The sequence below is a fragment of the Heterocephalus glaber genome, unplaced genomic scaffold (genome assembly GCF_053883595.1).
Source record: "Heterocephalus glaber isolate CG9 unplaced genomic scaffold, H.glaber_assembly_v1.0 deba00001755, whole genome shotgun sequence".
In the NCBI taxonomy this organism is placed as follows: Eukaryota; Metazoa; Chordata; class Mammalia; order Rodentia; family Bathyergidae; genus Heterocephalus; species Heterocephalus glaber.
Window position 1 is genome coordinate 2,473,710 of NW_028258453.1, and position 25,936 is coordinate 2,499,645.

The following is a 25,936-nucleotide window of genomic DNA, read 5'->3' on the forward strand; positions in this document are numbered from 1 at the left end:
CATGGAATCACACCATCCCTCCTGTTAGAGACATCGAAACTTCAGGCTTCGGTCCCAAGAGCAGGCAGAGGAAAGCGCGTGGAATGTCCTGTAGAAATTAATAAACGCACCCAGCCCCCTGGCCAGGGGGCGCACTGGCTTCTCGAGAAGGGCACCTCCTCGGCTTGCGGCCCAGGAGGAATTTATCGCTGAGAGGGCACTGCCACCTGGTGGTGCCACTTAAGCATTGCGCCGCCTGCACCTCCCAGCTGAGCAAATGCAGGCCAAATCTTTGCTTTTCTACCCCTCTCCTTTTCTCTTAATTTAGCTAATATGACAGGGTGGATCCTAATGATCCTTACTTAGATAGGGCATATAAGAAGTGATGTCCTTGTGGTGGGAAGGACAGTGAGCTTGTGTCTGAGCAAAATGAACCCGCAGTGTCTCCACAGCAAGGAGAGCAGAAATCCTATCAATTTCATGGCAACAAAAATAAAATAAATAAAAATAAACTAGGCCAACTTCCTTGCTGCTGAATGTATTTATTTATATATGTAGAAAAAGTTTAGAATTCTCTTTGCCTTTAAGAGAAGATGTGTATATAATTTAGGCACTATCTAATTGATATTTCTTTATAGTCAATTGAATGCCAGTCCTGTTCCCTCCCCAGGAAATTGTCCCGTGAAAGGCCTGGGGCGGGGGTGTCCTTTCCTTTGGAGACAGCTTGCTAGTTTGTTGGTGTGTGCAGTTCAAGTCCCTTTCCTGGCCACTGCTCAGCCCATGTGTGAGCCCCGCTCTGGCCCAGGCACTGGGATTTTCCTACCCTGCCTGAACTCCAGGGCTGAGTCAGTGAGGCTGTGCGGGCCCTGGAGCATGGCCAAGTGGCCTCTTGTGAGTTATGCATATGTGCCCTGATTTTCCAGCAGACAGGTCCCGGTCCTCAGGGTCCCAGTGCTGTTGGCTCAGCCTCCCTGTCTGACCACCCCCGATGCCCACCCAGCCCCAGAAATTCCTGTCCTTGCTCTCAGCTCCCTGGCTTGGGACTTTCTTCCTTCACACCTCCACCAGGCCTGGGCCAGCTGGCCCACACCACTGGCTTTCTGGGCTTCCATCACCCTGGCCGTCATCCCCATTTCCCTCCTGGCGGTGGGTCCTGCCAGGACTCTGCACCTGCCACATGTCATCCCTGATGATGCCTGAGTGGGTCCAGAGGTGACCGCTCCCGAGTTAGTGTCACAGCGTCACAGTCTGCAGAGGACACAGGAGGACAGCGCCACCGTGAGCTCTGTGCACAGTCACTATGGAGGAAGACAGCTCGGCAGGGCCTCATCTTCTGGCATCTGGAGTTTTAAATGAGTTGTCGTGAGTTTTAAATCTTGGCAACTGATCCTGAAACATTTCTAAGCAATGCTCAGGTCAAGCCCACTCAAACAGAGGGTACCTGCCTCTCAGGGAGCATATAACATGCAGGTCATGCTCCGGGCCTTTAAAGTCACATTTCTGTCACCTCGTTCCACAGGCCAGGGCACAAGTGCAGGGCAGAGAGTTAAGTCCCTGGTGCCAGATCTTGATTTAATAAGCAGTGTTTGGAGTGCTGGCAGCTGGGGTCGAGTCCCCACAAGGGAATTCTAGGGCATTTTCTCCTTTCTGTGTAAGACCCTGGAGAGCATGGCCCAGGTTTTACACCAATAGCTCGGATTTAAGGAGCATTTTCTATGTGCTTGGTGTGAACATGTTCTCTTGTTCAAGTCTACAAGTCCATGTCCATATCTTAAGGATTCAGGTAGCTTGGGTTGGAGAGTGGCTTTCCCATGGTTTCCAGCTTTCTTCCACACAGCTGGGTGTCTGAAACCCTGTGCCCAGCCCTGGGCCAGGCTCAACAGGGGCACTGGGGCTGGTGGACAAGCATCTGGGGTATGGCTTCCAGGCTATCCAGCAGCCTCCTGCTGGGGGTCTGGGTGTGAGCAACATCTTGGAGCAGCTCACTGGGCTCAATCCCTCTTGCTCCTCTGCAGTGAGAGGCACTGCCAGGGTCTCCTGCTGCCCATCTTGCTCCCCAGGGCGTAGTTGATGGCATTGATTGTGGGCACTGTTTTGGCAATGAGGGCAGGCACCTGTTGGGGCAGAAAAGTCCAGCAGTGACTTTTTGAAACTTCCGCTCTTCTCCCTGCTCCCACCTAATGACTCCAGTCCCTCTTTCCCTGCAGCCATCAATCATTTGTCATGGGCTCCATTCTGCAGCTCCTGGGCTGTCCCTGGATGCCTGGTGGCTGTGCATGGCACTTGGGCCCCATGGGAACACAGCCCCACCCAGACTCAGGCATCCCTGAGTGTGCGTGTTCATCCTCTGGCTGTCTTTCCCCATCGTCTCCACCTGGTATGGCTCAGGACATGAGTGGAGGCAGACAAACTCCCTCACAGTTTGAATATTCAAAGGAAGAAAGAAAACAGGAGCCAGAAGGAGAGAGCAAGTGACTGAGAGAGACAGAGATGGACAGGGGTCTGGCCTTGGCTGTACCATCTGCAGTTTGGGGGAGAGGGAGCTTGCGTCGGCGATGACTGCATAAAGGTGCAGGAACACATAGGGGCCCCAGCAGAGCATCAGCGTCCGGGCTGGCAGAGAGGTGTTCACCTGGGGAGACAGCACCGAGGCAACATCAGTTTGGATGTTGCAGCTCCACACAGGCAGGGAGCCAGGCCAGTACTCAGCACCTCCAAGCTGCCCAGGGCCTCAAGACCTGACCAGCTTCTCTGCCCTTTAAGGTCCGTGACTCAGGGCTGTCATTTAAACAAAGACTCAGTTGCCTTGTTTGTAAAACGGCCTCACAATACCTGGGTTGCATAGAGACAGGGATGGGGGTGGGGAGAGGTGATAACGAGCTTCCTTTCAGGGCTCTCTGTTCTTTAAGAGGAATCTTGGCCTCTGTGACTGTGTGCACAAGGGTCCCAGGCTAAGCTGCCTTGAGATTTGAGGCCCAGAGCCATTGGTGGCTATAGCCACCAGGCGAGACCCACCTCTGTGTGGGGACTTCCGTTTCACACTAGAGAAGCACCTGGGAGTGGATGTGCTAAAGTACTACCTGCTGCCACTAGGGGGCGTGCGACTAGTGCTCCAATTCCGAAATGGAGTAATGTTCTTGCTATAGCTGGGATACTAAAATTCTGACGCGTAATACCACTGCCTGTTTTCCCATTGACACGTCTCTCTTTAACAAAGAAGGTAATTTAAGTTGGAAGAGGGCATTCTCTCTTCAATATTGGATTTTTAAAATTTGTTGATTGGAATATATATTTTTCTTGAATTGTCTCTCAATTTGGTTGTAACCTCATTGTGGTTTAAAAAAAAAAGTGATTTGCACTGATAGAGAGGTCCCTGAGGAGAAACTGATCCTGGAGGAGAAACTGGGGTCTCAGTGGGAGACCATGTCATCTCCTGAGGTCATTCAGCTTGAGCTGAGGTCCCCAGGGCCATACTTGGTGATGTCAGCTAATGCCAGAGCTAGTGGGAAAGTCAATAGGAAAAATGGGGAACTGTGGTCACAGCCTTGTGTCCTGGCTGACTGAAGCTCCAATAAATGTGGTGACTTTGCGTATCTGGACAGAGGTTGGGATGAACAGCGTGGGAGGATGAGCCTTCCTCAACAGTGAGCTGGGAGCCGGCAGAAGGGACCCTCATCCTCTCTCTGTGATGTCAGAGGAAAGTGGGTCACCAGCTATCCTAAATTTGCAGAGTGGATTTCTGCTTAATAAGAAACACATAATGAAGTGGCAGGTTAAGGCTCTTAATAAAAAGAGTGTCCCTCTTTTGTACCTAATCAAGCACTTGGGTTGGACCCATCTCTGCTATTACTAGATGTGTGGCTCTTGGCCCCTCCCTGTGCCTCAGTCCAGTCTGTGACACAGGGATGGTAAAGCTTTCCTCCCTCCATGAGAGGTCACAAAGAGGAAATGACAACACACATAAAGTGATATTAGCATCTGTTTTTAAAAAATAAATCTTTGCTGGGGATTTAGCTCAGTGGTTCCACTGCCTGCCTCGAAAGCCCAAGGTCCTGAGTTCGATCCCCAATACCAAAAAAATAAATAAAAAATAAATCTCTGCTGCTCATTAGGACTCATTGGTAAATTGTCAAGGTAAGAAAGAAAACTGCAGCAAGGGCTTATTAATGCAGAAATTTGGAAGTAGCCAGAAGGGCTTATTCTGAAGCATCTTTTTTCTTGGACAAATGTGCTTACAGGTACAATTTTCTGTTGTGGGTAACAGTCTGTGACTGTGATTAAATTGAACATCTCCAAGCAGTTTAAAAGTCACATTTAAAGGGCTCATTATTTTGTTCCAAGCCTCAAAGCCTTGGGAAAAACTGAGTATAAGAGCAAGGACTGAGCCCCTCAGGGAGCCCTGGCTCCTGGGTTCCCAGGACTGGGTGAATCTGGGCCATGCTGGTCCTCATCCCCCAGGTCTTGGTGACCCAGCTGTAACTGCCCATGCTCCCCACAGGTTGAATTGCCTCCTGACTACTGCAGACCCAGAAACCCCTGACAGACATCTGTCACTGTCTGCGTGTTCCTAGGTGCCCTGAGAGGGACTTACACTGAGCCAGGAGCCAAGTCCTTACCTGGAGACGGCTGCTCCTTGCCAGTTTCTGCTCCATGAGCTGGTAGGATGTGAATGTGATGAAGAGGGGTATGAGGAAGCTGAAGAAGCCCATGGTGAAGAGAAAACTGGTAGAGTTCCTATAGGCAGGCATAGGGGAGTGGGGGTCAGTCCTCGGGGATGGCCAGCTGCCCTCCCAGGCTCCCAGCCTCTGCACCAAACACTCAGACAAATGTGGCCATTCCTGGTCCCAGCTAAACTGTGCGCAGCACCCAGTGAGGCATGGGCTCTCCTGGAACTTGCCTGGGCCGAGATGAGCAACAGGCCTCCCTGAAGTTTGAGTGCTCAGCCCCGCTCTCCTGTTTGTTCCCTAAGCCTGGAAAATGGGACATGTTTGTTTTGGAAATGTGTTGATCGAATGGTGGAGACGCCAGTGGACCAAAGAGGAAGGAACATTCAAGGAGAGTTCTAGGCGCAGAGATTTGTAAGGAGCCTGTGGATGACATAGACTGGACACTGTGTCTCTGAGGACATCACTGAAGGGACCACAGAAGAGCTGGAGTCTTAGTGGTCATTGAGGATGGAAGGGCCGACCAGGGACAGTGGAAGCCCTATTTCATGAAGGGAAGACCATCCAGGGGACACCTTGGAGCTGTCTGCCAAGGAAGGTAGAAGGAAGGGCTGCCAGAAGCACTGGGCCCCAGCCTGTGTGTGCCATGAAGGAACACTTGGATGAGACAGACTCTCCAGTTGGCTTCACCTGGGAAGCCTGTTATGGTGGTAGATGCTTCATGAGTCAATGCCATGTAACAGGTGAATGCACTGTGGCTCTGGTGGAAACTAGTGGGGACTGGAGCCCATGTGACCTCCCCCAGCACAGCCTGTAAAGGGTTTGCTAGCCCCGCTGCTCCCCAGAGCCACATGGATGCAGCAATATGAGAACACAGCCTCCATGATAGTGGAAACCACCATGCATTTGGGGATTGGCTCACAGAAGATGCAGAGGAGATTCCAAGAACTGATCTCCATGACGAAAAGGTACCCCCCACCCCCATCCAAAGACTTGACACTCTTTGAATCCATGGAACTAATGAACTGGATCTCTCTAGAAACCAATGAAGTCGGAGGCAGGACAGCTCACTGCACTGGAGATGGCCCAGGGGAGGTGCGGCTATGACTGTTAGAACCTCCCCAAGCCAACGGTTTGCTGCATCTTGCCACCTTCTTTTGAGTAACATTCCTATCCCTTGGGCAGGCTTCAGAATGGGCTTCCCCCAGACCCACTGCCAGCCTGCAAGGGGATATTGTGACTGAGGGACTGAGATCGTCTGGCAGATGTCGACAGTTCCCCATTTGGGTTTTCTGCTGGGACACCCTTGTCCCAGGGACTCAAAGCCACAATCCACCTGGAAGGGGCATCAAAACTGCTCCCTCTGCCTCACCTGTCCCTCTTGGAGTAGTCCAAGGTGCAGCAGGTCCCTAGGGGCTCATAGTCATAATGGCCCCAGCCCAGGAGGGGCAGTGCTGCCCAGAAGGCAGAAGACAACCACACGAAGAGCACCAGGCGGATGGCCGTGCTCCACGCCAGCTGGCTGCCTGCAGACAGAGGAGGAACAGGAGGCTGTGAGGAGATCAGTTGATAAAGTGGGAAACGGTGGAGTTCGTTATCTCAGAGAGTGTCCCTAAGCCCAGCTCTGATTCTTGGTGCCCCAGGCAAGTTAAGGGTTTCCCTGAGCCTCGGTTTCCCCCACAAGGGGAATAATATCCCTGCTGCAGAGGATGCTATGAAGAACAAAAGAGCTAATGGATGGTGAAAATCTTCCAGCAGACAGCCTGTAGCATTTTCTTCATAGAACAGAGAGAAGGAGCAACTGAAGCGGGGGTAATGGAGGAGGGAGGTGCAGGACCAGGCTCACTGCATCCTCAGCTCTTGCTCCTTGGACACCCTGAGAACTCAAATCAGGGACTGGATCCATCTCACTGCCACGGGCAGAGGCAGCACCTTGGGTGTGACCTGGATGTCCAGCTGCCCCCCTCTCAGGCCCCTTCTCTCCTGCAGCCCCTTTCAGCCTTCCCTCACCAGGACCTTCCCCTGGACCTGCCTTTGCAAGGGCTTTTCCAGATTGTGCCCACACCCCAGCCCTGTGCCTGTGGTTTATCTGTTGAGCTCTGTGCAGAGAGAGCCTGGGGCAGGTAGAGGACAGAACTCCACAGTTCCACAGAAGAGCCAGTCTGCAGCTTCCCTCGTCCAGGCCTCTGCTCCTGCAGACCCCGCTGTGTATGGAGTGTGCTTGGTTGTGTCCCCTGGTGTGTTATGAATGTCTGTGTCCCCTCAGAGTCCACACGCTGAAGCCCTAATGCCCAATGTGGTGGCATTTCAAGGCGGGGCCTTTGAGAGGGACCTAGTTACGATGGTGGCAGCTCCATGGTGAGATTAGTGTTCTTGTAAGAAGGAACATGAGAGAGATGTCTCACTCCTCCAGGGAGGATCCAGCAGGAAGGTGACCTTCTGTAGACCCAGAACCTGACCATGCTGGAATGCTGATCTTGTTTTCCCAGCTACCAGAAGTGGAAGGAAAAGCTTGGGTTTTTTTAAGCCACCCACACTTCGATGTTTCGTTGTTGTAGTTCAGGCCGATTAGGATGCCCTCACACCTCAACTCTGGGCACAGTGGACTCCTTGACCCATGTGCAGTCTTTCCAGCACCGGAAACAGAGAACCGGGGCTGTATGCCCAGGACCAGCAGTCACGGAGTGGGTGAGCTCTGTCCCCAGCCGTCACCCTGCTCTGCTGTCCTGTCCAGTGCAGGAAGGGCTTTGGTCTGAGGCTCTGGAGTGAGCTTACCTTTTCTTCCTGGAGCTGGAGAAGCCTGTGGCCATCTAAGAAGCTGGTGCATGCATGAGTGTGTACATGTGCATGTGATGCATGTGTGTGCACGCATGGGTGTAGGCATGTGTGTGATGCATGTGTGTGCACAAGTGAGTGTGATGCTCCAAGGGTAGACATGGTGGGAGAGGTGTACTGAGGCCATGTGGCAAGAGAGGAGAATCTGTTGATTATCAAAACCATAAGAACAGAGGCAGCCTGGGGCTGGAGAGGGCCAGTGAGTGCCGGGGGAGACTCACAGGCTGGTGACCTTGCTGCTGGGCAGCAGCCACCTCTGGAAGTGTCGGGCCACACTCAGTCCTGGCTTGGCCCCTACTCACTGTGTGAGATGGACAAGCTGCTCACCTCCTCTCTGCCTCTGTTTCTTAGGCTCAAGCCAGAGGGACACTGTGAGGGTCCACTGGGGCACAGAGCATGTTTATACACCTCTTGAGGCAGTGATGTGTGTTTTTGTTTTGTGGTACTGGGGACTGAACCCAGGACCTTTGCACTGGGGTATGTCTCTTTAATTTTTTTAAATTTTGAGACAGGGTCTTGCTAAGTGGCTAAGTTGCCCAGGATGGGTCAAGCTTGTGATCCTCCTGCCTCAGCCTCACAAAGTGCTGGGATTACAAGTGTGCACCCTAACACCTGGTAAAAGCATTTAAAAAATTTTAGTGGGTATTAAAATTATAGAACAATACAAGTGTGGAAACTATAGTAGGTTTTAAAAAAATTTAAAGTGAGTCACTTATTAGACAAAACATCAAGGAAGAACGGAACAAATGGCACACTGCTTTAGTCAATTACAATGCCGATGACATCTGACAATGCCACCTGGGACATCTGCACTGGGACACGTCTGCATGCACCCCTGCCATCCTGAGGGCCTGTGGAAGTGTGGGGTTCCACGCCTGTCATGCACACACATGCATGCACACTCCATCTCCCTCTGCCCCCACGGTGCCCATCTGCAAGAGCATTTTCTGCATCCACGATCTCATTTGATTTTCAAAATAAAATTGTGAAGTTGGTTATTAAAATTTTTGCAGAGAAGAGAAAGGCTCAGGGCTGCCACCGCCCTCCACCCTCCTTTCCCCAGTTGGATGGCACATGCATGCCAGCTCCCTGCCGCCCACGCCTGGCTGTGCCGGGAGACACTGGCCGCGCCCTGGCGCTGCCCCCTCCCCCCCTGCACTGCGCCCCTCTGCCCCGGGCCAGGACACCTACGCGTGCAGTAGTGCTGGTGGTGTCCCCAAGCGATGGCTGCGCTGCCGCTGATGCTGGCCAGCGCTGTCACAAAGCCCTGGAAGCCGTGAGTCTGGCAGCCTCCGGAGCCGTAGGGCCAGCGCCTGCGGAGACACCAGGCACAGTAACCAGGCCTCCCGCAGACCTCTGCCCCAGCAGCTTGGAAGCTTCCTGCGTGTCGCCCCATGCTCCAAGGACCCTTAGCTCTGTTTTTCCATGAAAACTGGGTGAGGCCACAGAGCTAAGTCACCAAGCAGGAAGGGGAGCTCGTGCAGACCCTTGAGCCTGGTGATTTTCATTGCCTCATGACTGGACCAAGGGTTCTCTCTGCATCATCAGGAGAGCTCATGCCTGCATTGAGTTTTATTTAAAATCTTCTGTTTTGTGGTACTGGGGATGGAACCCAGGGACTTCCCACCAAGCTACATTCCTAGCTGTTTAATTTTTTTTTTTTTTTTAATTTTGAGACAGGGTCTCCCTAAGTGGCACATTGCCCAGGCTGGATACCAATTTGAGATCCTCCTTTCTCAGCCTCCAGAGTGATGGGATTACAGGTATGTCTCACTGCTCCTGGGTACACACCTTTATCTTCTAGGTGGGAAAATCGGCTCAGAGAGGAACTGGTACTGAGTCACAGTCGCATAGCACATGAGGTCAAATAGAACCTAGACTCCCACTCCATTTTAGGAGGGGGACTTCTCATTGCCTTTAGACCCCACAGAATGGTCGGGCTGAGCATTCACACCAAATGGCCTCAGCCTCATTCTGAGTGCCTCACTGCGGAAGGAAAACGTGCAGTTTCCTTAAGAAAATATTCTTAGCATGCCTGTCTTTTCAGCACTATGTGAGCCTGAGGCAGGAGGATCAGGAGTTCAAGCCCAGCCTGGACAACTTAGTGACTTAATGAGGTCTTGTCTCAAATAAACAATAAGGGGCCAGGGATTTAGCTTGGTGGTGCTGCGCCTGGCTCCCAGGTGCAAGGTCCTAAGTTCAATCCCTAGTACCGGGGGAAAAAAAAAAAGATTATGGGTCAAATAAAAAATAAAAAGAGGCTGGAGCTATAGCTTGGTGGAAAGGCCCTGGGTCCCATCACCAGTACCGCAAACAAAAACAAAACAAACATGAGTCTTGGGAACACCTTCCAAAGTGACATGGGAAGACACTGGGTTCGCATAAGGAGCATTAGACAACGGTCAAAAGCTCACTGAGGGCTTCCTAGGTGGCAAGCATTGTTTTAAGTCATTTGCAAATAAAGTTGCTACTTCCAGCCACCCACATGAACTAAGCAATACTCCACAATTCACGAAAGCAGCCCAGGGTCAATGCTAGGCCACCTGGTTACTGTGCTCTTGCTCTTCATCCATGGCCCCCGCCTATCTCTCTGGCCAGGTTTGAGCAACCCTGGTGTCACACAGATTCCTCAGGGATAACCTGTACTTCCAGCTCAGCCCAGGCCAGCCGGCCTGCTTCTGCCCTTGGGCCTGTTTTCTGCCTGTTGGAAGTAAGACTCAGGCCTGGTTGCCCAGGGTCCGGAGGTCAGGCCCCAGGCAGGGCCCAGAGCCTGGGCATGGGGAGGGCCTGGTACCGAAGGAGGCTGGACACAGCCGCGATGAGGGTGTTGAGGCTGAGCCCGCTGTCTGCCAGGGCCAGGCTCAGCACGAGGAGGTGTCTGGGAGTCCACAGCTCCGGGATCTTGCAGAAAGAGACGATGGTCAGGCCGTTGAGGCTGAGACCACAGAGCGCTGGAAGGCAAGGCTGGGGCTGGCATTGGGGCTGAAGCCCTGCAGTTCCTGCCCTGTTCTCTAGCAGCTCACGGCTGGGGACCTGATCTTGTGGGGTTCCGCAGCAGTGTGTTCAGGGAATGGGTCCAAGCTTCCTTCCCCCCCAGCCTGAGTTTTGGTCACCTCTCCTACCCTTTCTGAGTCTCTCCCTCACAGACTCCTGCCTGGCTTCTTTCTCTGGGCTCCGCACCAGCATGCTGCACCCCACGAGGGCAGCCACGAGACAGCCCCCCGGGTCCAGGCCCACAGGAGCCAGCAACCAGGGCAGCACATTATGAAGCTGCCAGTGCCTCAGCTGCAGCTGGGTTCTGAGGACCCAGAGCGACCCTGTCCCAGCCCAGTTCCAGCCTGGCTCACCTTCCACCAGCAGCATTGTCCCCACAGCCAGCACCTCGAGCTCCCCAAAGCCGGTGGGCAGGGCCCCAGAGGCCGCCATCCTCATCCCCTCCCTGCCGGCTCCCCAGCTCTCTGCGGGCTCCTGGACCCAGACCTGCGGTTTAAAAGGGCAGTGACACGAGCAGGCACATGCAGGTTATTATGCCAGACCCCTGGATTCCTGTCCCCTGTCCCCCCAAATCGCCCTCTCGGCCCACGCGGAAGGGACCCATTCACTGTTACACAGTGCAGTCTTTGTGAAGCCAGAGCAGAGCCCTGGCTCATTCATTTCAGCCTCGCGGGCTGGGATTAAGGTCTGGGGATGCAAATGGTATGCGGCTGAGCACTGGATTGAAGTGTTGCATAACCACAGAGGACAGTGGGAGGAGAGCTGTGAGCTGCAGCTGCCCCTGAATGGGAGCCAGGCCCTTCTAGGTCCACAGCTGCTAGCAAGCTGGGCATGGTGTGTGTGCACGCGTGTGTGTGTGTGACTGGGGAAGGCTGGAAAAAGGATGAGCTTTGGGAAATCACCTGCACTTCCTGTCTCCTATAGAGCCTTTGAGGAAAGAAAGCTGGTGAGATGACACACACCTGTCATCTCTGGGAGGCTGAGGCAGGAGGATTGTAAGTTGGAGCCCAGCTTGACAAACACTGAATTATTGCTTAGGGAGATTGTGTCTCAAAAGAAAAAAATAAAAAAGGCTGGGGATGTATCTCGAAGTAAAGGCTGTGGGTTCAATTCCCAGTATAAAACCAACCAACCAACAACCTCCTAGACAGGACACTGGCTTGGAAGGATGGGCTGCTTTCTGTCTGTAAGTCACCCCACAACCCCTGGCCCACTGAGTTTTGCCCTCTGCATATGAGGTCTTGTACAAGATCTGCACTGGCTCCCTTGAAATCTACACCAAGGAACTGTGGTCTAGTGCACCTTCACATAAATCAGATCAAGAAACAGAGCTCTCACGGCTACTACCAATCAGCTAATGTTGACTGCGGTCAGGCCTTGTGCTAAGGGGTCTGCTGTGATTCCTAGAACAACTCCATGAATTGATGCCATTATACTGTCCAACTTAGAGGAGGAAAATAAAGCAGAAGGCAGTTGAGAATCAGCCCAAGGTCCCCCATGTCCTAGGGACTGAGCTGGAATGGAAGCCACCTCTCTCACCTCCAGGCTTGGTGCTGTGGCCTGGCCACACAACTCATTTTGTCTGAGAATGAATGGCCCAGCCCAAGCTTTTACTCTTGTGAGTCACCATGTACTTCTAAGCCTCATCAGCTCTCAGGCCCCGCTTATGGTTGCCACCTCCCAGCCCCTTCCGCTTTCTGTCTTGCTGGCTGATACCCACATCCATCTGTTTCCATGCCTACACGATTACAAAAGAGAAAAAGAAAAGAAAGAAGGACAAGGCTGGAATGAGGGTAGCATTCAGCTAGGTAGAAGCCAGAGGGAAAGCATCCTAGGTAGAGGGAATAAAAGGCAGTGTGACATGAACCAGGTGGTGCACACCTGTAATTCCAGCACTCTGGGAGGCTGAGGCAGGAGGATTACAGTTCTGAGTCAACTAAGATGCTCAGTGAGACACTGTCTTAAAGTAGAAAAGGGGCTGGGAATGTAGCTCAATGCAAAGGCCTGTGTTAGTTCTGTAGTGCCAGAAAAACAAAAGGGGGATCGATATGACAATGGGCAGGGCTGGTCTTGAGGAGGGCTACAGACACAGTGTGAGCACTGAGGACATCTTACTGGCTGGATTTGGAAAAGAAGGGATGGGAACCAATGTCTCCCATCACAATAGCGTGGCATGAGCAAGGTATTATGTGTGTCCCGGGGTCTTTGCTGTCTGGGCCCATGGGCACGAGGGACCAGGACCCTTCTGAAAAGCTGACAGACCCAGGCAGGGCACCGCGGAGCAGACCCCAAAGCCTTGGGGTGAAATGTGGAGAAGAAATGGCTGAGTCAGCTGAGTGTCTGCTGCTTGGACTTGTAGCCGGTTTGCTCGCCATTGGCATCTTGAGCAGGTTTGGTCAGATGTGGTTGGGGGAGGGAGAACAGGTGAAAACCAGAAGTCCCTTCCCCAGGCATCAGAGATCCAGTGCTGGGCCCTCCTCAGAGCAGGAGCCCTGGATGGAGGGGAAATAGCTGCTCCATGGAAGACACCCCTTGCCTGGAAGGGCCTCCCTGAGACGCAGTGTCTGGGGACCGGGTGTCCTTGAGCCATTCCAGGGAGGTGGCGGCTTGCCCAGGGGACAGCTGTAGTTCAGGAACCTGTGGGAGGCATCTCTGAGGACTCCCCTGAAACAGTGAGGCTTCCCCCCACCCCTGAGCAGGCCCTTGTGAGAACTCACAAACTGAGCGTTTAGTACTTGCAAGGGAAGAAATTCCCCAGGCTCTTGAGGCCAGAGTTCTGTCTCCAACTCCCCCTAACCCCAGGGAGGCCTGGAGGGGTCTCCACCTACCCTCAGCCCAGGCCATCCAGGAAGCAGCGCTAAGCTGCTGAGAGCTGTGGCTGGAGCTCCCCTCCCTAATCCTCAGCCTGTCCCCTGTTTATCTGATGGCCCGGTGGCGGGGGGGGGGGGGGGGCTGGCAAGTGAGTGGGCAGCTGCTGGGTTTGCTGGGCTGGCACGGAGCGGTCTGGGGACAGGCCCCTGCCAGGCCAGAGAGGAGCCAGGAGTCATGTGGGCGGCCGTGGGCCTGCTCTGGGTCCTGGCCCTTGGGGGGCCCCACCAGGCCTGGTGCTCCTGCCCCTCTCAGTGCAGCTGCAGCCTCCACATCCTGAGTGACGGCAGCAAGGCCAGGTAAGGCCCCTCTCCCTGAGTGTGGTGGGATGGGAGCCCAGCCCCCTACTCTTCCAGCTAGGCTGGCTTGGGATGGGTAGGGAGCTCAGCAGCTGCTCCCCCAGGGCCCTTGGGTAAGCAGGCTCCTTATTCTGTGGCTGGGTGAGAGCGCTGTCTCCTTGGCCCTTGAAACCAGGGAGAGACTGCTCTGGCCAGGAGGTTCTGGGTCCTTTACACATTGGGGGGGCACAAGTGTGCCAGTTCCAGGAAGTTCTTCCTGCACCCTCCTCGGGCTCCTGGTGGAGAGGAGCGCTCTTTCAGTCTGGGGAGTTTCCTCCTTACCTCTTGCCTTTCCTCCCCCTGCTTCCTCCCATTTCATCTTCCTCCCTGTGTCTCCCCACTTCCTTCCATCCCACACCTCTTCCATTCTCACAGCTGGCCTCCACAGCTGCCCGACCACAGCCAGGTGCTGCCTGCCACCCCACCCACGACAGGACCACCTGCCTCTTCTTGGTCCTCCTCGTGGGTTTCCTTTGCAGCCCCCAGGAACACCTGCCCTGACTCCTCCCCGGGCAGTCGGGAAGGCCAGGAGCCCCCATTCCATGGCAGCTCTGCTCCCTCCACCCTCAGCCTCATCCTTGCTGTTCTGCATCCTCCCTCTCTCTCTGTAAAGCCCCCAACCTCTCCTTTCCCTCTTCCTTAGGGCCTTCCCCAGGCCATTGTGCTCCATAAACATCTGCTTTTCTGCTAAGTCTCATTTTCTTCCTCTCTTCAGCTACCTTTAAACCACTTTTCCTCCAACTTCCTCAGCTAATAATCTCTGTGTTTCCCATTCTGTCTCTGGCTCTGGGTCTAATTCCGATCATTTTCACAACGTTTCTTCCTGTCTAGATGGGTAATGGGGAGCCACTGATGGTTTTGGATCAGGGAAATAATGTTACCAGAGCTACCTGTTCAGTGATCCTGGCAATGGATGTTGGGTTGGTTGGTGGGGAGGGGAGGTGGAGAATAGGGAGCTGGTGTGGTCTGGGGCAGGCAGAGCTGATGCTCTATCTAACTCACATGCAGGGTAAGGCTCCTCTCAGCAGAGGTATCCAGGCTGAGCCTTCAACTGACTAGGTAATAGCTCGCGACCAAGGATGGTGTGGTCAGTGTGACAAAGGGCTCTTGTCACCACCCACAGAGAGCTCTGGCCTCAAAGTCACAGAGCAGCACAGGATCAGTGATGGAAGAAGTCCAAGAATTAAGGAATTCTGACTGTTTCCTAGAACTCTTCCCATCTGAGGCTGCAGGGAGCAGAGTTATCTTTCAGGTGAAATGGAAACTCCAACGGTGGTCTTAAGGACCCGAATGTCAGCCAGTGGCCACCCCCTCCTCTGAGGCCAGAGCTCTCACAGAGCATCCTACCTCCCTGACAGTCCCAGGTTGATGTGCACCAGCCCATGCTCATGGAGAGCTACACGAGGGGAATGAGGCCAGGGCAGGCTGCCAGGGCCTGGCTGTCCCCAAGGGCCATGGGCACAGACTGTGGGCTTAGGCTGACTTCCTTCTGCATGTCAGACCCTTCCTCACACTCAGCTCTAGCCCATGCTATTCCCAGAGCCCCATCTGCCCTCATCCAGAGAGTCTGTCCCTGTGGACACTGGGGTTGCTGAGAGGGCCCAGGCTTGGGACCAGGACAGATGTGGCCCCAAGGCATTTTGTGCTGTTTTCCCCACCAGGAGCTGAGCTGTTGGCTTAGGTTGGGTTCTTTCTGCTTTGACCACTTTCTCCATAGTCCACAACATGTTTTCCCATATACCTCCTTCCTCCACCCATGCCCAGACCTCCCAATTGCTGGCACCCCAACCTGTGCGTCTCAACACCTGAAATGATTGCCCCCTCCATGTTCTTTCTTCCTGAGGTAGATTACAAGCTATCAAGGACTGGGGCTGAAGGGCCGGGGATTTAGCTCAGTGGTATTGTCCCTGCCTTGCAGGCGCAAGATCTTGAGTTCAATCCTTGGTTCCAAAAAAAAAAAAAAAAAGACTCATTGGGGTAGGGATGTAGCTCAGTTGCACAGCACCTGTCTGGCAAGCATGAAGACCTGAATTTGATTCTCAGTACCAAAAAAGAAAAGAAAAGGACTGGGACTGAGACTTCAACTCTTTTCTGAATGGCCCATCACTTAGTAGAAGTCTATTCTTTATCTGAGGAACATCTTTTGAGGCCCCATGAACAAGGAGAAACGAACCCAGCCAGTAGCACCTTTGAGCAGTGTGTGTGTGTGTGTGTGTGTGTGTGTGTGTGTGTATTCAGCTGACAGAAGGCTTACTGTCAGGGTGCCCTGACTCGACAGTACAGGGGACATCACAAGAGAATAACCTCTTTCAGCAAAGCACACATGAGGCCCACCCCGAGTGGGCAGAGAAGCCTTGCAAATGAAACTGGCCTTGCACAAGGTCCAGGTCCCTGATGGCAACCTCCACAATTTCTGTTTTTGGAGGACGGTTCCTTTCCATCTTATCCCATGTAAGTGTGCTACTCTCACTGATGGTATAAAACACCACCCTGGATTGTAGGCTCCTTGGGGACAGGACTGGTTCCTGGCAGCTCTCTGTCCTCAGCCTTAGACTCAGACATAAAAGATCCAGGTGTGTGAAGCCACTGGGCAGAAGGGGAGTTGGAAGGAGCCGATGAAACAGCCCTGATCTAGCAGGAATGCAGTGATCTGAAACACTGGGCAGGTACAGGCTCCCAGGCAGCGCTGAGCCTGCACGTGACCTCACTTAACCCCCAAATGCCCCATGAGGTGAACTCTGTTATCACAGGGAAACTCAGGAGAAGAGAGGTTACCTGAGAGACGTCAGGATACCCAGCAAACGGGCGAAGAGCCCAGATGTGACCCCAGCTGTGGTGTGACCACATCCCAGCTCTTGGGTAGTGTGACCCTTTCATGGCTCCTGAGGTCTGGAGAGACCTGCAGGTGTGATGACTTTTTATGCCCTTGATATATATTTTTAAAACTCAAGCAAGGAAGGGGAAGATATAGATGCCAAAATGAATGTAATTATTCTATATCACAAACACTAATAAAAAAAGAAACTATGAGAAATGAAGAAAAGCCAAAACAGTTACACAAATTGAGGTATGTTTTAACAAATGAACGTGCTGCACACATGAATGCAGTGAAACTGTGTTCTTAGGGCTGGGGGCACACAGGCTGCAACTGGGCATGGCTTAGCTTCCAGGTCTTTCAGGCCAGCGAGGACCCAAGTGCCCCTCCTGGGTCCCTACTGAAAGGATATGCTCTGAAAACAAGACTCCCCACGGGGAATCGGGAGGGCCCAAGTCCCCTCTCCGTCTCCACCGCGGCCTGGCTGTTGATATTGGGGTTTTGTGTGAGGCCAATCTGCAGGGCGCATAAGGGAGGAGGTGGGGGATCCCCAGCTTGCAGCACCCTGGTTCAGAGGCCCAGCGTATTTCTGTGTCCATTCAGGACGGTGGTGTGCAGCTACTCCGACATGACCCTGCCGCCTGCCTCCCTCCCCACGGACACGTGCAGGCTGCGCCTGGAGCGCACAGCCATGCGCAGGGTGACAGCCGAGGCCTTCCGGTCGCTGGGCCGCCTGGAGCAGCTCTGGCTGCCCTACAACGCGCTGGGAGAGCTCAGCGCGCTCATGCTGCGAGGCCTGCGGCGCCTGCGCGAGCTGCGGCTGCCGGGGAACCGCCTGATAGCCTTCCCCTGGGCTGCGCTCAGGGACGCCCCCGAGTTGCGGCTGCTGGACCTGCAGGCCAACCGCCTGGCTGCCGTGCCTCCTGAGGCTGCGCGCTTCCTGGGCAATCTCACCTTCCTGGACCTCTCCAGCAACCAGCTGATGAGGCTTCCGCAGGAGCTGCTGCTCACCTGGGCGCACCTGAAGACCAGACCTTTCCTGCCTAGCCTCCACGCCAGGCTGGTCCTAGGTAAGAGATGCCTCACCCTGGTGAGCCCTAGGGTCTTGGGCAGGTGCCCAAGGAAAGTGGAAACCATACTTGCCTCCCCGTTTGAGTACAGATGGTGGGAGATCTGCAAGGCATGGGCTTAGGGGCTCAGGCTCCATGCCAGACTGTGCCTGGTTCACATTCCAGGGTTTAAGGAAACTGAGAGGCAAGAGGTTTCTGTCCAGGCCTTACAACCAGCATGCACCTTCCTGAGACTCAGATTCCCATCTCATGGTTCAGTGGATTGGCACTGAACGCCAGCTGATCCCTCTGTGTCTCCTGGTCCTTCTCGATTCTAGCACACCAAAGGCTAACTGGGTGGGCCAGGTCTCTTTTCCTGTCCAAGGCCCTGCCCGGTCCTGAGGATGACCGGCCCAGCAGAACTGGGAAGTCGACTTGAATTATCTAACTCCTAGATGAATATGTGTAAACATTTAAGGCCTAACAGAAAAGGCAAATGACCTGTGTGTCTCCTCTTCCTATTCTAATCCCTTCTCCTTCTCCCAAAAGATAGCAACTCTTACCACATTTATTTGTAAATTCCCTATCTTTTTTTTTTTTTTTGGTACCGGGGATTGAACTTGGGACCTTGTGCTTGTAAGGCAGGCGGCGGAACCACTGAGCTAAATCCCCAGCCCTAAATTCCCTATCTTTCACAATATTTAGGCATACAAATACATACATACATACATACAGGGATGTACCCAATACATATATAAACCTATGCATGAATAAAAGTTATATATGTGTTTTACAAAATATTTTATTATATAAAATTAATCAACGCTAACATTCTCATCCAATCATATATCTTGGAGATCTTCTAAATTACTACAAATAGAACAAGTTCAACTTTTTAAAACTGTTACACAATATTCCATAACATAGTTCTATTATAGTTTTTTAGCCATTCCTCCTTTGGTGGCCTTTAGATTATTTCCATTGTTTTATTAACACCTTTGATGCCACAGAGAACATTCTGTGAGCCCACCTGTACAGTCACCCCGTAAGTATTTTGAATGCCTTCCAATTTGAGGAGCTGGGGATATGGAAATGAACCCAATAGACAAAAATCTATTCTTTCAGGGAGCTAAAAATTAAAATGGCCAAGAAATTTAATTTGTGCTAATATGACAAGTGAAAGTTTTTCAGGTGGTTAACTTTGCCTTTTCATTGATCCTTTTGCAACCTTTCTGTAACAGGCAAAAGCCAAGTAGCTGACCATGAAACCAGGGCTCTGGTGACCCTTGAGTTGCAGATGTTTTGTGAAATGCATTTGACCAGTAACACAGAGAGGCATTTACTCATGGGAGAGGGTGAGGGAGAGGTGGGAGAAGCAGCTGCCACCCCCCTCATTTATTGTCCTCATTCATGTCCATCCTCATTCACATCCTCAGAAGGACCTGAGAGATGAGCAGTCAGATCTGAACATACCCTCCCAACCCTCTTCCATTTCTGTTTCCAAATATGTCAAATATGTGTAAGATATCATGGATTATTAAGACTATCAAATTTAATAGCAAACTTTGAGGAATAACATAACATCATATCAAATGCTTTTGTCTTACGTTTCAGAAGTTTAAACATTTAGAAGGGGATTATGCTTCAGAATTGAGGACACAGTGCCCCCTTATCTGTATAAGTTTTTTGGGGGAGGCGGTCAGGGATTGTAGAATGACCCACTTCCAGTTCTTTAAAAATGTTCAACATTGGTGTAAAAAGGACTGGGAATACATCAAAGAGTCTGATGTTCCAGCCTTTCCACCCCACTTTTTACCTTATTTGAGCCTCGGTAAAAAGAAGACCATTTATCAGAGTCACACTGTCATTCCCATGGTGATGTGATATGGAAAGTGACACTTACCCCGGGAGGACAGGGTTCAAGGGTCAGGGTCAGCAAAGCATTTTTAGAAAATGTTCTGACATATTGAAGTTATTGGAAAAATTCTTCCTGGCCAGTGGCTTGAAAGGATTAGTTTAAGAATGTGAGACATAATAGTCAATTTTGTTGGCATTCTGTATGGCCTGCCCAATGCTCCGTGATGAATCTTTATGATTACAGCAACTCTAAAGGGAAGTAATGCTACTATTTAGGGTGAGGGGTGAAGTTTAATATCCTGCAGTTGGCAAGGTAAGCAGCTGGGCCTGGAGGCCAGTTCTGCTGACTCTGGACTGAAAGCCTCCCCCATTATCCCCAAGAGGATGGAGAGCCAGGCTTGGGATCACTTCTTGCCTTCTGTCTCTTACAGGGCTTCAGGACAACCCCTGGGCATGTGACTGCCAGCTCTATGAGCTGGTCCATCTCCTGGATGGCTGGGCCCCAAACTTGGTCTTCATTGAGACCAGACTGAGGTGTGCCAGCCCACGTAACCTGGCCGGAGTGGCCTTCAGCCAGCTGGAGCTGAGGAAGTGCCAAGGTCCCCAGCTCCGTCCAGGGGTGACCAGCATCAGGTCCCCTTTGGGCAGCTCTGTATTGCTACACTGTGGAGCCACTGGGGTCCCTGGGCCCGAGATGAGCTGGAGAAGAGCCAGTGGGCGCCCACTCAATGGCACAGGTGGGTGAGCAACAGGGCCTTCTCAGTAAGCCCAGGATTGAGGTAGATGGATGGGGATCTCAAGTGGGAAGTGGGCAGGGCCAGAAGGAAGGATTCCCATCTGCCTGAATGGAGTTGGAGAGGATCTGCCCAGAGGGTGAGCAAGGAGACAGTGTATTAAATGATGTGGAGGGCTCTTCACCTGTCCCGTCACATCCCACTAGCCTCTGTATTGGAGACTCAGGTCACTGTGGGAGGAAGAAAAAGCTGACTTGTTGGTAGAAGACACTCTGTTAGTGTACTGCATGCTTACAGTAAATTTCCCAGTTGTAAATATTAAGCCAGTGTCACCAGAAGTAATTAGGGATATGGGTCACCATGGATTGAGTTCTTTGAGTGGGTCTATCATCACTGTGTTAAGTGAATTGTACCCACCATGCCATCAAGCAACCAGATTATCCTTATTTTTTCACACAATGGAATGGAGGCTCTGAGAGGCTGAATGCGTGGGCCACACCGCACAGCTCAGATAAGAAGATTCCAACACAGTCTAGCTGACTCCAAGGCGGGTACTATTTCAGTGAGATTGTGTGGGCAGAGATAGCTGATGTCTGTCATGGTGGCATCTCTGGGTGGGAGTCACAGCCAGCCACAGGTAGAGGGCTGAGGAAAAGCTGTTTGTTAGCACTGACTCCCCTCCACTAGGCTGGCAATGGTTGCTCTGAACAGTGGGTTTGGAATCAAGTTATACACAACATGGTACAAAAAGCTGCACTGTGTCAAACAGGAAGGTGAAGCTGCTCCGATCGAAGCGGCCATCAGGGTGAGCAGGGGCCCCTCAGGCTGGGCCTCTCATTCAGGTTCACCCCTGACTTGATGCCACCCCAGGGGTCACTTCTGCAAAACCCCAGGCCCCTGAAGAGCACACTTGGAACATCTCAGATGAAGGGGCTTTGATAAAAAAGCGCTATGAACATCTAAATTTTAAAAAACTCACAGTAAAAGACACATTGCCATTAATCCCCCTCAGAATACTCAGAATAACCCCCTTCCCTTCAAACACACACATCCCATTGTTCTTAATGTGCTTTTTAGTGTAATAAGATTTTTTTTTTTCTTTTGGTACCGGGGATTGAACTCAGGACTCTGTGTTCATAAGGCAGGTGGCAGCACTACTAAGCTAAATCCCTGGCCCAAGATTTTTTAAAATATAGACATGCACCGTATTTTTTGATCACCCTTTTTAGAAGGCAGTTTACTCTTAGGCTCTGCCTCAGTCTGGAGCTCTAGGGCTCCCCCAAATTGGACTCCAGGTCCTCTTGGCTGGTGTAAGCCAAGGTTATAAGCTATGAAGGCCAGGACCCGGGCCCTGAATGAGTTGAAAGCTGATCGATCGCCTGTCAGTGTTTCTGGGGATCACAGGTTATCTGATACTATGTGGGCAGCCCAGGGGCTGTGAACTTGGCGCTGGAATGGAACGAGGGGCAGGTGGGCGCGTTCATTCTCCCACATCTGCCTCTTCTCCCAGTGCACCAGGAAATCTCCAGTGATGGCTCAAGCTGGACTCTCCTGGACCTGCCCACCGTGTCTCATTTTGATTCCGGAGACTACGTCTGCCAGGCCAAGAACTTCCTGGGGGCCTCAGAGACTATCATCTCCCTGATTGTCACTGAGCCCCAGACTCCTACAGAAGACAGTAGGAGCTCAGGGGCGCGGTGGACAAGGACAGGCGACAGGGCAGAGGCTGCTGTTTACAACAACAAGCTGGTGGCCAGGCACGTGCCCCATGTGCCTGAGCCTGCCGTGCTGGCTGCCAGGCCCTCTGTGCCCAGGGTGAAGGAGGAGCTGGCCCTCCAGTACTTCCAGATGGGCGAGCTGGGGGCGCTGTCGGAGGGGAAGGAGGCGCGCATGGTGAGGTCGCTCAAGGTGGTGGGGGACACCTACAACAGTGTGTCCCTGGTGTGGAAGGCCCCCCAGGCTGGGAACACAACGGCCTTCAACGTCCTCTACACTGTCTTCGGGCAGCGAGACATGCGGCGGGTGACAGTGCAGCCGGGCATGACCACCGTCACCATCGAGGGGCTGGCGCCCAAGACCAAGTACGTGGCGTGCGTGTGCACGCGGGGCCAGGTGCCGCGCAAGGAGCAGTGCGTCATCTTCTCCACTGACCAGATAGCGGATGCCCAGGGCACCCAGAGGCTCATCAACATAGTGGTGATCAGCGTGGCGGCCACCATCGCCCTGCCGCCCACGCTGTCCGTGTGCTGCGGGGCGCTCCGCAGGCGCTGTCGCAAGTGTCTCACGAGAGGCTCTGGCGAGGCAACGGACGCCTACGTGCACCTGGAGAGGCTGGCTCACAGTGAGGACTGCTCGGAGGAGCTGTCCAGGCAAAGCCTCAGTGGAGAGGCCGACAGGCTCCTCTCTGCGCGCTCCAGTCTGGACTCGAAGGCGGGCAGACGCATCAATGAGTACTTCTGCTGAGGGCCACCCAGTCACTCCCCCCTGGACACTTGTACTCACACCTCCACCAACAACAGCTGACACTTACGAAATGCTTACTGTGGGCCAAGAGGTGTGCTAAGCACTTTATCCGAATTAACTTGTTTAACTCTCGTGAGAAAAGGCACCACTATTTTCTCCCTTTTCCTGGAGGAGAAACAGGGGGTTAAGTAATGTGTGTGTATCAGTCAGTTTTGCTGTGTAACAAATAAAAGCAAAAGCTCAGTAAGGTATACCCTTACTTTCACACCCATGAATCTTAGGTTAATTAAAGTGGCTCTGCTCTGGGTGTCCCATTTGGAGCCAGATTGGAGAGTAACAGTGGCCACCTCGGGCAGGCTTCTCTCAGGGTGAGATCTGATGACATCAGAGAAAGGAGCAAAATTGATATGTGATGCCTCTTGAGTTCTTAGTCCAGAGTCAGCACATTGCCTATATTCTGTCTGCCAAAGCAAGCCTCATGGCCAAACCCAATTGCACAAAGTGAGTAAGAATGCTTCGCCCCGGAGGTGGGCAGGAACATTTGCTGAGCAGGTTCTGATTTACTACACTGCCCACCCAGCAGTGACAGCTGCAGAATCCCCTGACAGCAGTTCTTGCCTCTACACTGCTTCTTGGTGACACTGATGCTAACTCTGGGGCCCTCACATATGTAGTCTCTCTGTATATAAGTCACTTCCCTTCCCAGGCACACATGCTCCAGTTGCCTACCACTGTGCCCTCACTGGGCATTTGTTCTCTCGGTGCTGTTCTGCCCAGAGACAATAATTTGATCTTCAACTAATTCTAGAGGTTGTGTAATACCTGATTGGCCACTTTTTTATATGTCCCCAGCATGTCAGACCAGAGCGATCCAAGGGACTTAGTAGCAGAGGACCCTGTCACGTCTAATGCCAACTGGCATCCAGCTCACCTCTGTCTCATTGTTACTCTTACTGAAACTCAGTGTCTCAGAGCCTTCCTGGCCACTCATCAGGCCCCTTCAGAAAGGGATTCGTGTTCAGTTTTTCATAAAGCTGAGAAACCACTGAGGTGTCTCCGTGCCTGGAAAGAGTGAATGTTTCCAGCAAAAGTCTCAGCTTGTTCCTGGTCTACAGAGCTGGGCTCTATGCGGGGAGCACCCAGGGTGCCTGGTGTTAGGTCTTTGGGTAACAACTGAGGACATTTGAGGACAGCAAGTGACCCAAGGAAATTTTTTTGCTATTGTCATGTCAGAGACTCCACATCATATTGAACATTTACTAGGTATAAAGCATACCACCGTCTCCATCTGTGGTCTGTGAACTTTTTCTTTAAAGAAAACCAGACAGTAAATATTTCAGTCTCTGTCATTGCTACTCATCCCTGCTGATGGAATGCAAGAAGCAGGCACAGACAGAATGTCAGCTAATGGACATTGATCAGTTCCAATAAAATGCTGTCTATAAAAACAAGTGACAGGGGCTGGACACACAGGCTGTAGTTTGCCAGCCTCTATCTAGACTCATATAGGTATTTCTACTGTGGCTTTGGAGACTCAAGACTAATTTCTGATTGTTTGGTATATAAGAGTGGCAGACAATCCCCCCCCATTTGAATAAATATAAGTGCAATTGATGAAAACAGTCACCTGTTGAAATGATCAATATGTTGTTTGTATGGTTATTGGAGTCCATCAAGATTGAACAAGAATTGATCAAAAGACAACTAATATTGAACTAGTTGTATTGAGTCTTGTTTGAAGAAAAATTAGAAAACTGAAAACAGAGGGGAGAGAGAGAGAGAGAGAGAGAGAGAGAGATCAAACTTTTATTCATTAGGGCCTTTGTGGCCTGGATGATCATAATTTCCAAGATGGTCAGCCTCCCTGTCCTCAACTGTTAATCTTCATTTTATGTATTTCTTGTAAGAAAAAAAATCATTCTGAATTCTGCTCATGAATATTTAAATCACTTAAAAATTCCCATGGTAAAAATAAATTGTGTCTGGTTTATATATTACTCTTCTAGTGTATGTTTGGTTAGTATGAGTCAGTCTCTGTGAACTGAATGATCCTGGGGTGTCCTGCAAAAGAAATCTCTGGTTCCTTGGTGCTGCAGTCCAGCCTCCACTATGGTTGGTCCCAAGATGTGTGGCCCTCAGAAGCTTACTTTGGACTTGGTTGGAATCACAGCATGCTCATTTGTACCTTCTCTTGATGATAGTGTGATTACTTTCCTCTTGACTTGGGAGGAGACATGTCCAGTGTCACTTATCTGCAGCTGTCCATCTAAGTGCAAGGTACATGAAAGCAGATAGCAGGAATTGTGTTCTGATAAGTGGGTGTGGGCTTTCAATGAAGGAATGCAGCGAACAGTTTGTTCAGAAGACTGGAGCTGGAAATTTTGGCTTTAACTATCATAAAAGTTAGTAAAGACAAACACAAATTACAACACTTGAGCACATTTTACTTAGTTACAAGGGCATTGTAAACAGGATAGGGTAGGCTTATGCTTAACACATGATGATTGATTGCTGCTTTTACTGAGTCTATTTCAGTGAGTGGCAAGTGTAGATGGAGGGAAGTCTCTGCTTCACTTGTTCACTCAAGGATTCAGGATGATGGATGTCAATGGTTTCCCCAACAAGGCAAAAGAGAAACTGGAGAACCATGTAGGGACATTTCCTTTAACATTTCAGCAGCCAGAATGTGTGACCCCTTGACTGTGTGTTTCAGGGAGGCTTGAAAATGTGGTCTTCTGTGTGTCTACCACAAGCACATCATGAGCACGTGTGGCCAAGGGAATCACCTTAGACATGGTTGGCAGCATGTGGAGGACATGGAAAGTGCTCTAGCTTAAAAAAAAAAAAAGGAAAATTTCTAGACTGAGGTTGTCCAGTTCTCTAGACTACCTCAAAGCTTTGCTAATATTGGGGATTAAGAAGCATTTTCCAACTGAACAGATAAGGTAGTCTCTTATTAAGATTCTTTTAAGACAAGCCAAGGAGCTGCCTCCAGCAGCTATTTATATCTAACTATTTCATAAGCATAGAGTAAGCCCTTTCCCATGACTCTGTCTCTATCAAGAACTCTGAGAGCTGAATTCCTAAAAGCATCCTGCAGGAGGGTAGATGGAGTTGAAATACTAACAAAACCTACCCCCTTTGTTGTCAGTGTGTCAAGTTAGGAGCTACAAATAACTACAAGTTGCTTTAGGTAAATCACATGACTCAGGCTAGCTTTATTTGTCCTTAGTCCCCTGCCTTAACTCCCAACATAGCTGCTCCCTACACCCCTATACCAACAGGAAAACCAGAGAAGTCAGGAGAGAAGAAGGGACAGAGGTGACACACTAGTTGGGTA

The 25,936-nt window shown here is 51.6% G+C and overlaps 2 protein-coding genes across 2 annotated transcripts; one reads left to right on the forward strand and one right to left on the reverse strand.

The window, feature by feature from the left end:
* Positions 1-503: 503 nt before the first annotated feature.
* Positions 504-10,969, reverse strand: Rgr (retinal G protein coupled receptor). Its single transcript, XM_004867733.4, has 7 exons — positions 10,826-10,969; positions 10,273-10,429; positions 8,670-8,791; positions 6,016-6,169; positions 4,596-4,713; positions 2,498-2,611; positions 504-2,093 (listed from the first exon to the last, which is right to left on the reverse strand). The coding sequence occupies exons 1-7, from the start codon at positions 10,908-10,910 to the stop codon at positions 1,971-1,973; spliced, it is 873 nt and encodes a 290-aa protein (XP_004867790.3). The 5' UTR covers positions 10,911-10,969; the 3' UTR covers positions 504-1,970.
* A 2,510-nt stretch (positions 10,970-13,479) lies between these two features.
* On the forward strand, positions 13,480-24,593 carry Lrit1 (leucine rich repeat, Ig-like and transmembrane domains 1). The gene is made up of 4 exons (XM_004867734.3): positions 13,480-13,639; positions 17,097-17,563; positions 19,831-20,136; positions 21,644-24,593. The coding sequence occupies exons 1-4, from the start codon at positions 13,518-13,520 to the stop codon at positions 22,594-22,596; spliced, it is 1,848 nt and encodes a 615-aa protein (XP_004867791.2). The 5' UTR covers positions 13,480-13,517; the 3' UTR covers positions 22,597-24,593.
* Positions 24,594-25,936: the final 1,343 nt, after the last annotated feature.

Coding starts and splice junctions, on each gene's coding strand:
- Rgr (XM_004867733.4), bottom strand. CDS start 10,910: ATGAGGATGGCGGCCTCTGGGGCCCTGCCCACCGGCTTTGGGGAGCTC. Junction 2,612..4,595: donor CAAGGAGCAGCCGTCTCCAG/GTAAGGACTTGG, acceptor CTGTCTCCCCAG/GTGAACACCTCTCTGCCAGC. Junction 2,094..2,497: donor TCTCCCCCAAACTGCAGATG/GTACAGCCAAGG, acceptor CTGCCCCAACAG/GTGCCTGCCCTCATTGCCAA.
- Lrit1 (XM_004867734.3), top strand. CDS start 13,518: ATGTGGGCGGCCGTGGGCCTGCTCTGGGTCCTGGCCCTTGGGGGGCCC. Junction 17,564..19,830: donor CCACGCCAGGCTGGTCCTAG/GTAAGAGATGCC, acceptor TGTCTCTTACAG/GGCTTCAGGACAACCCCTGG. Junction 20,137..21,643: donor GCGCCCACTCAATGGCACAG/GTGGGTGAGCAA, acceptor CTCTTCTCCCAG/TGCACCAGGAAATCTCCAGT.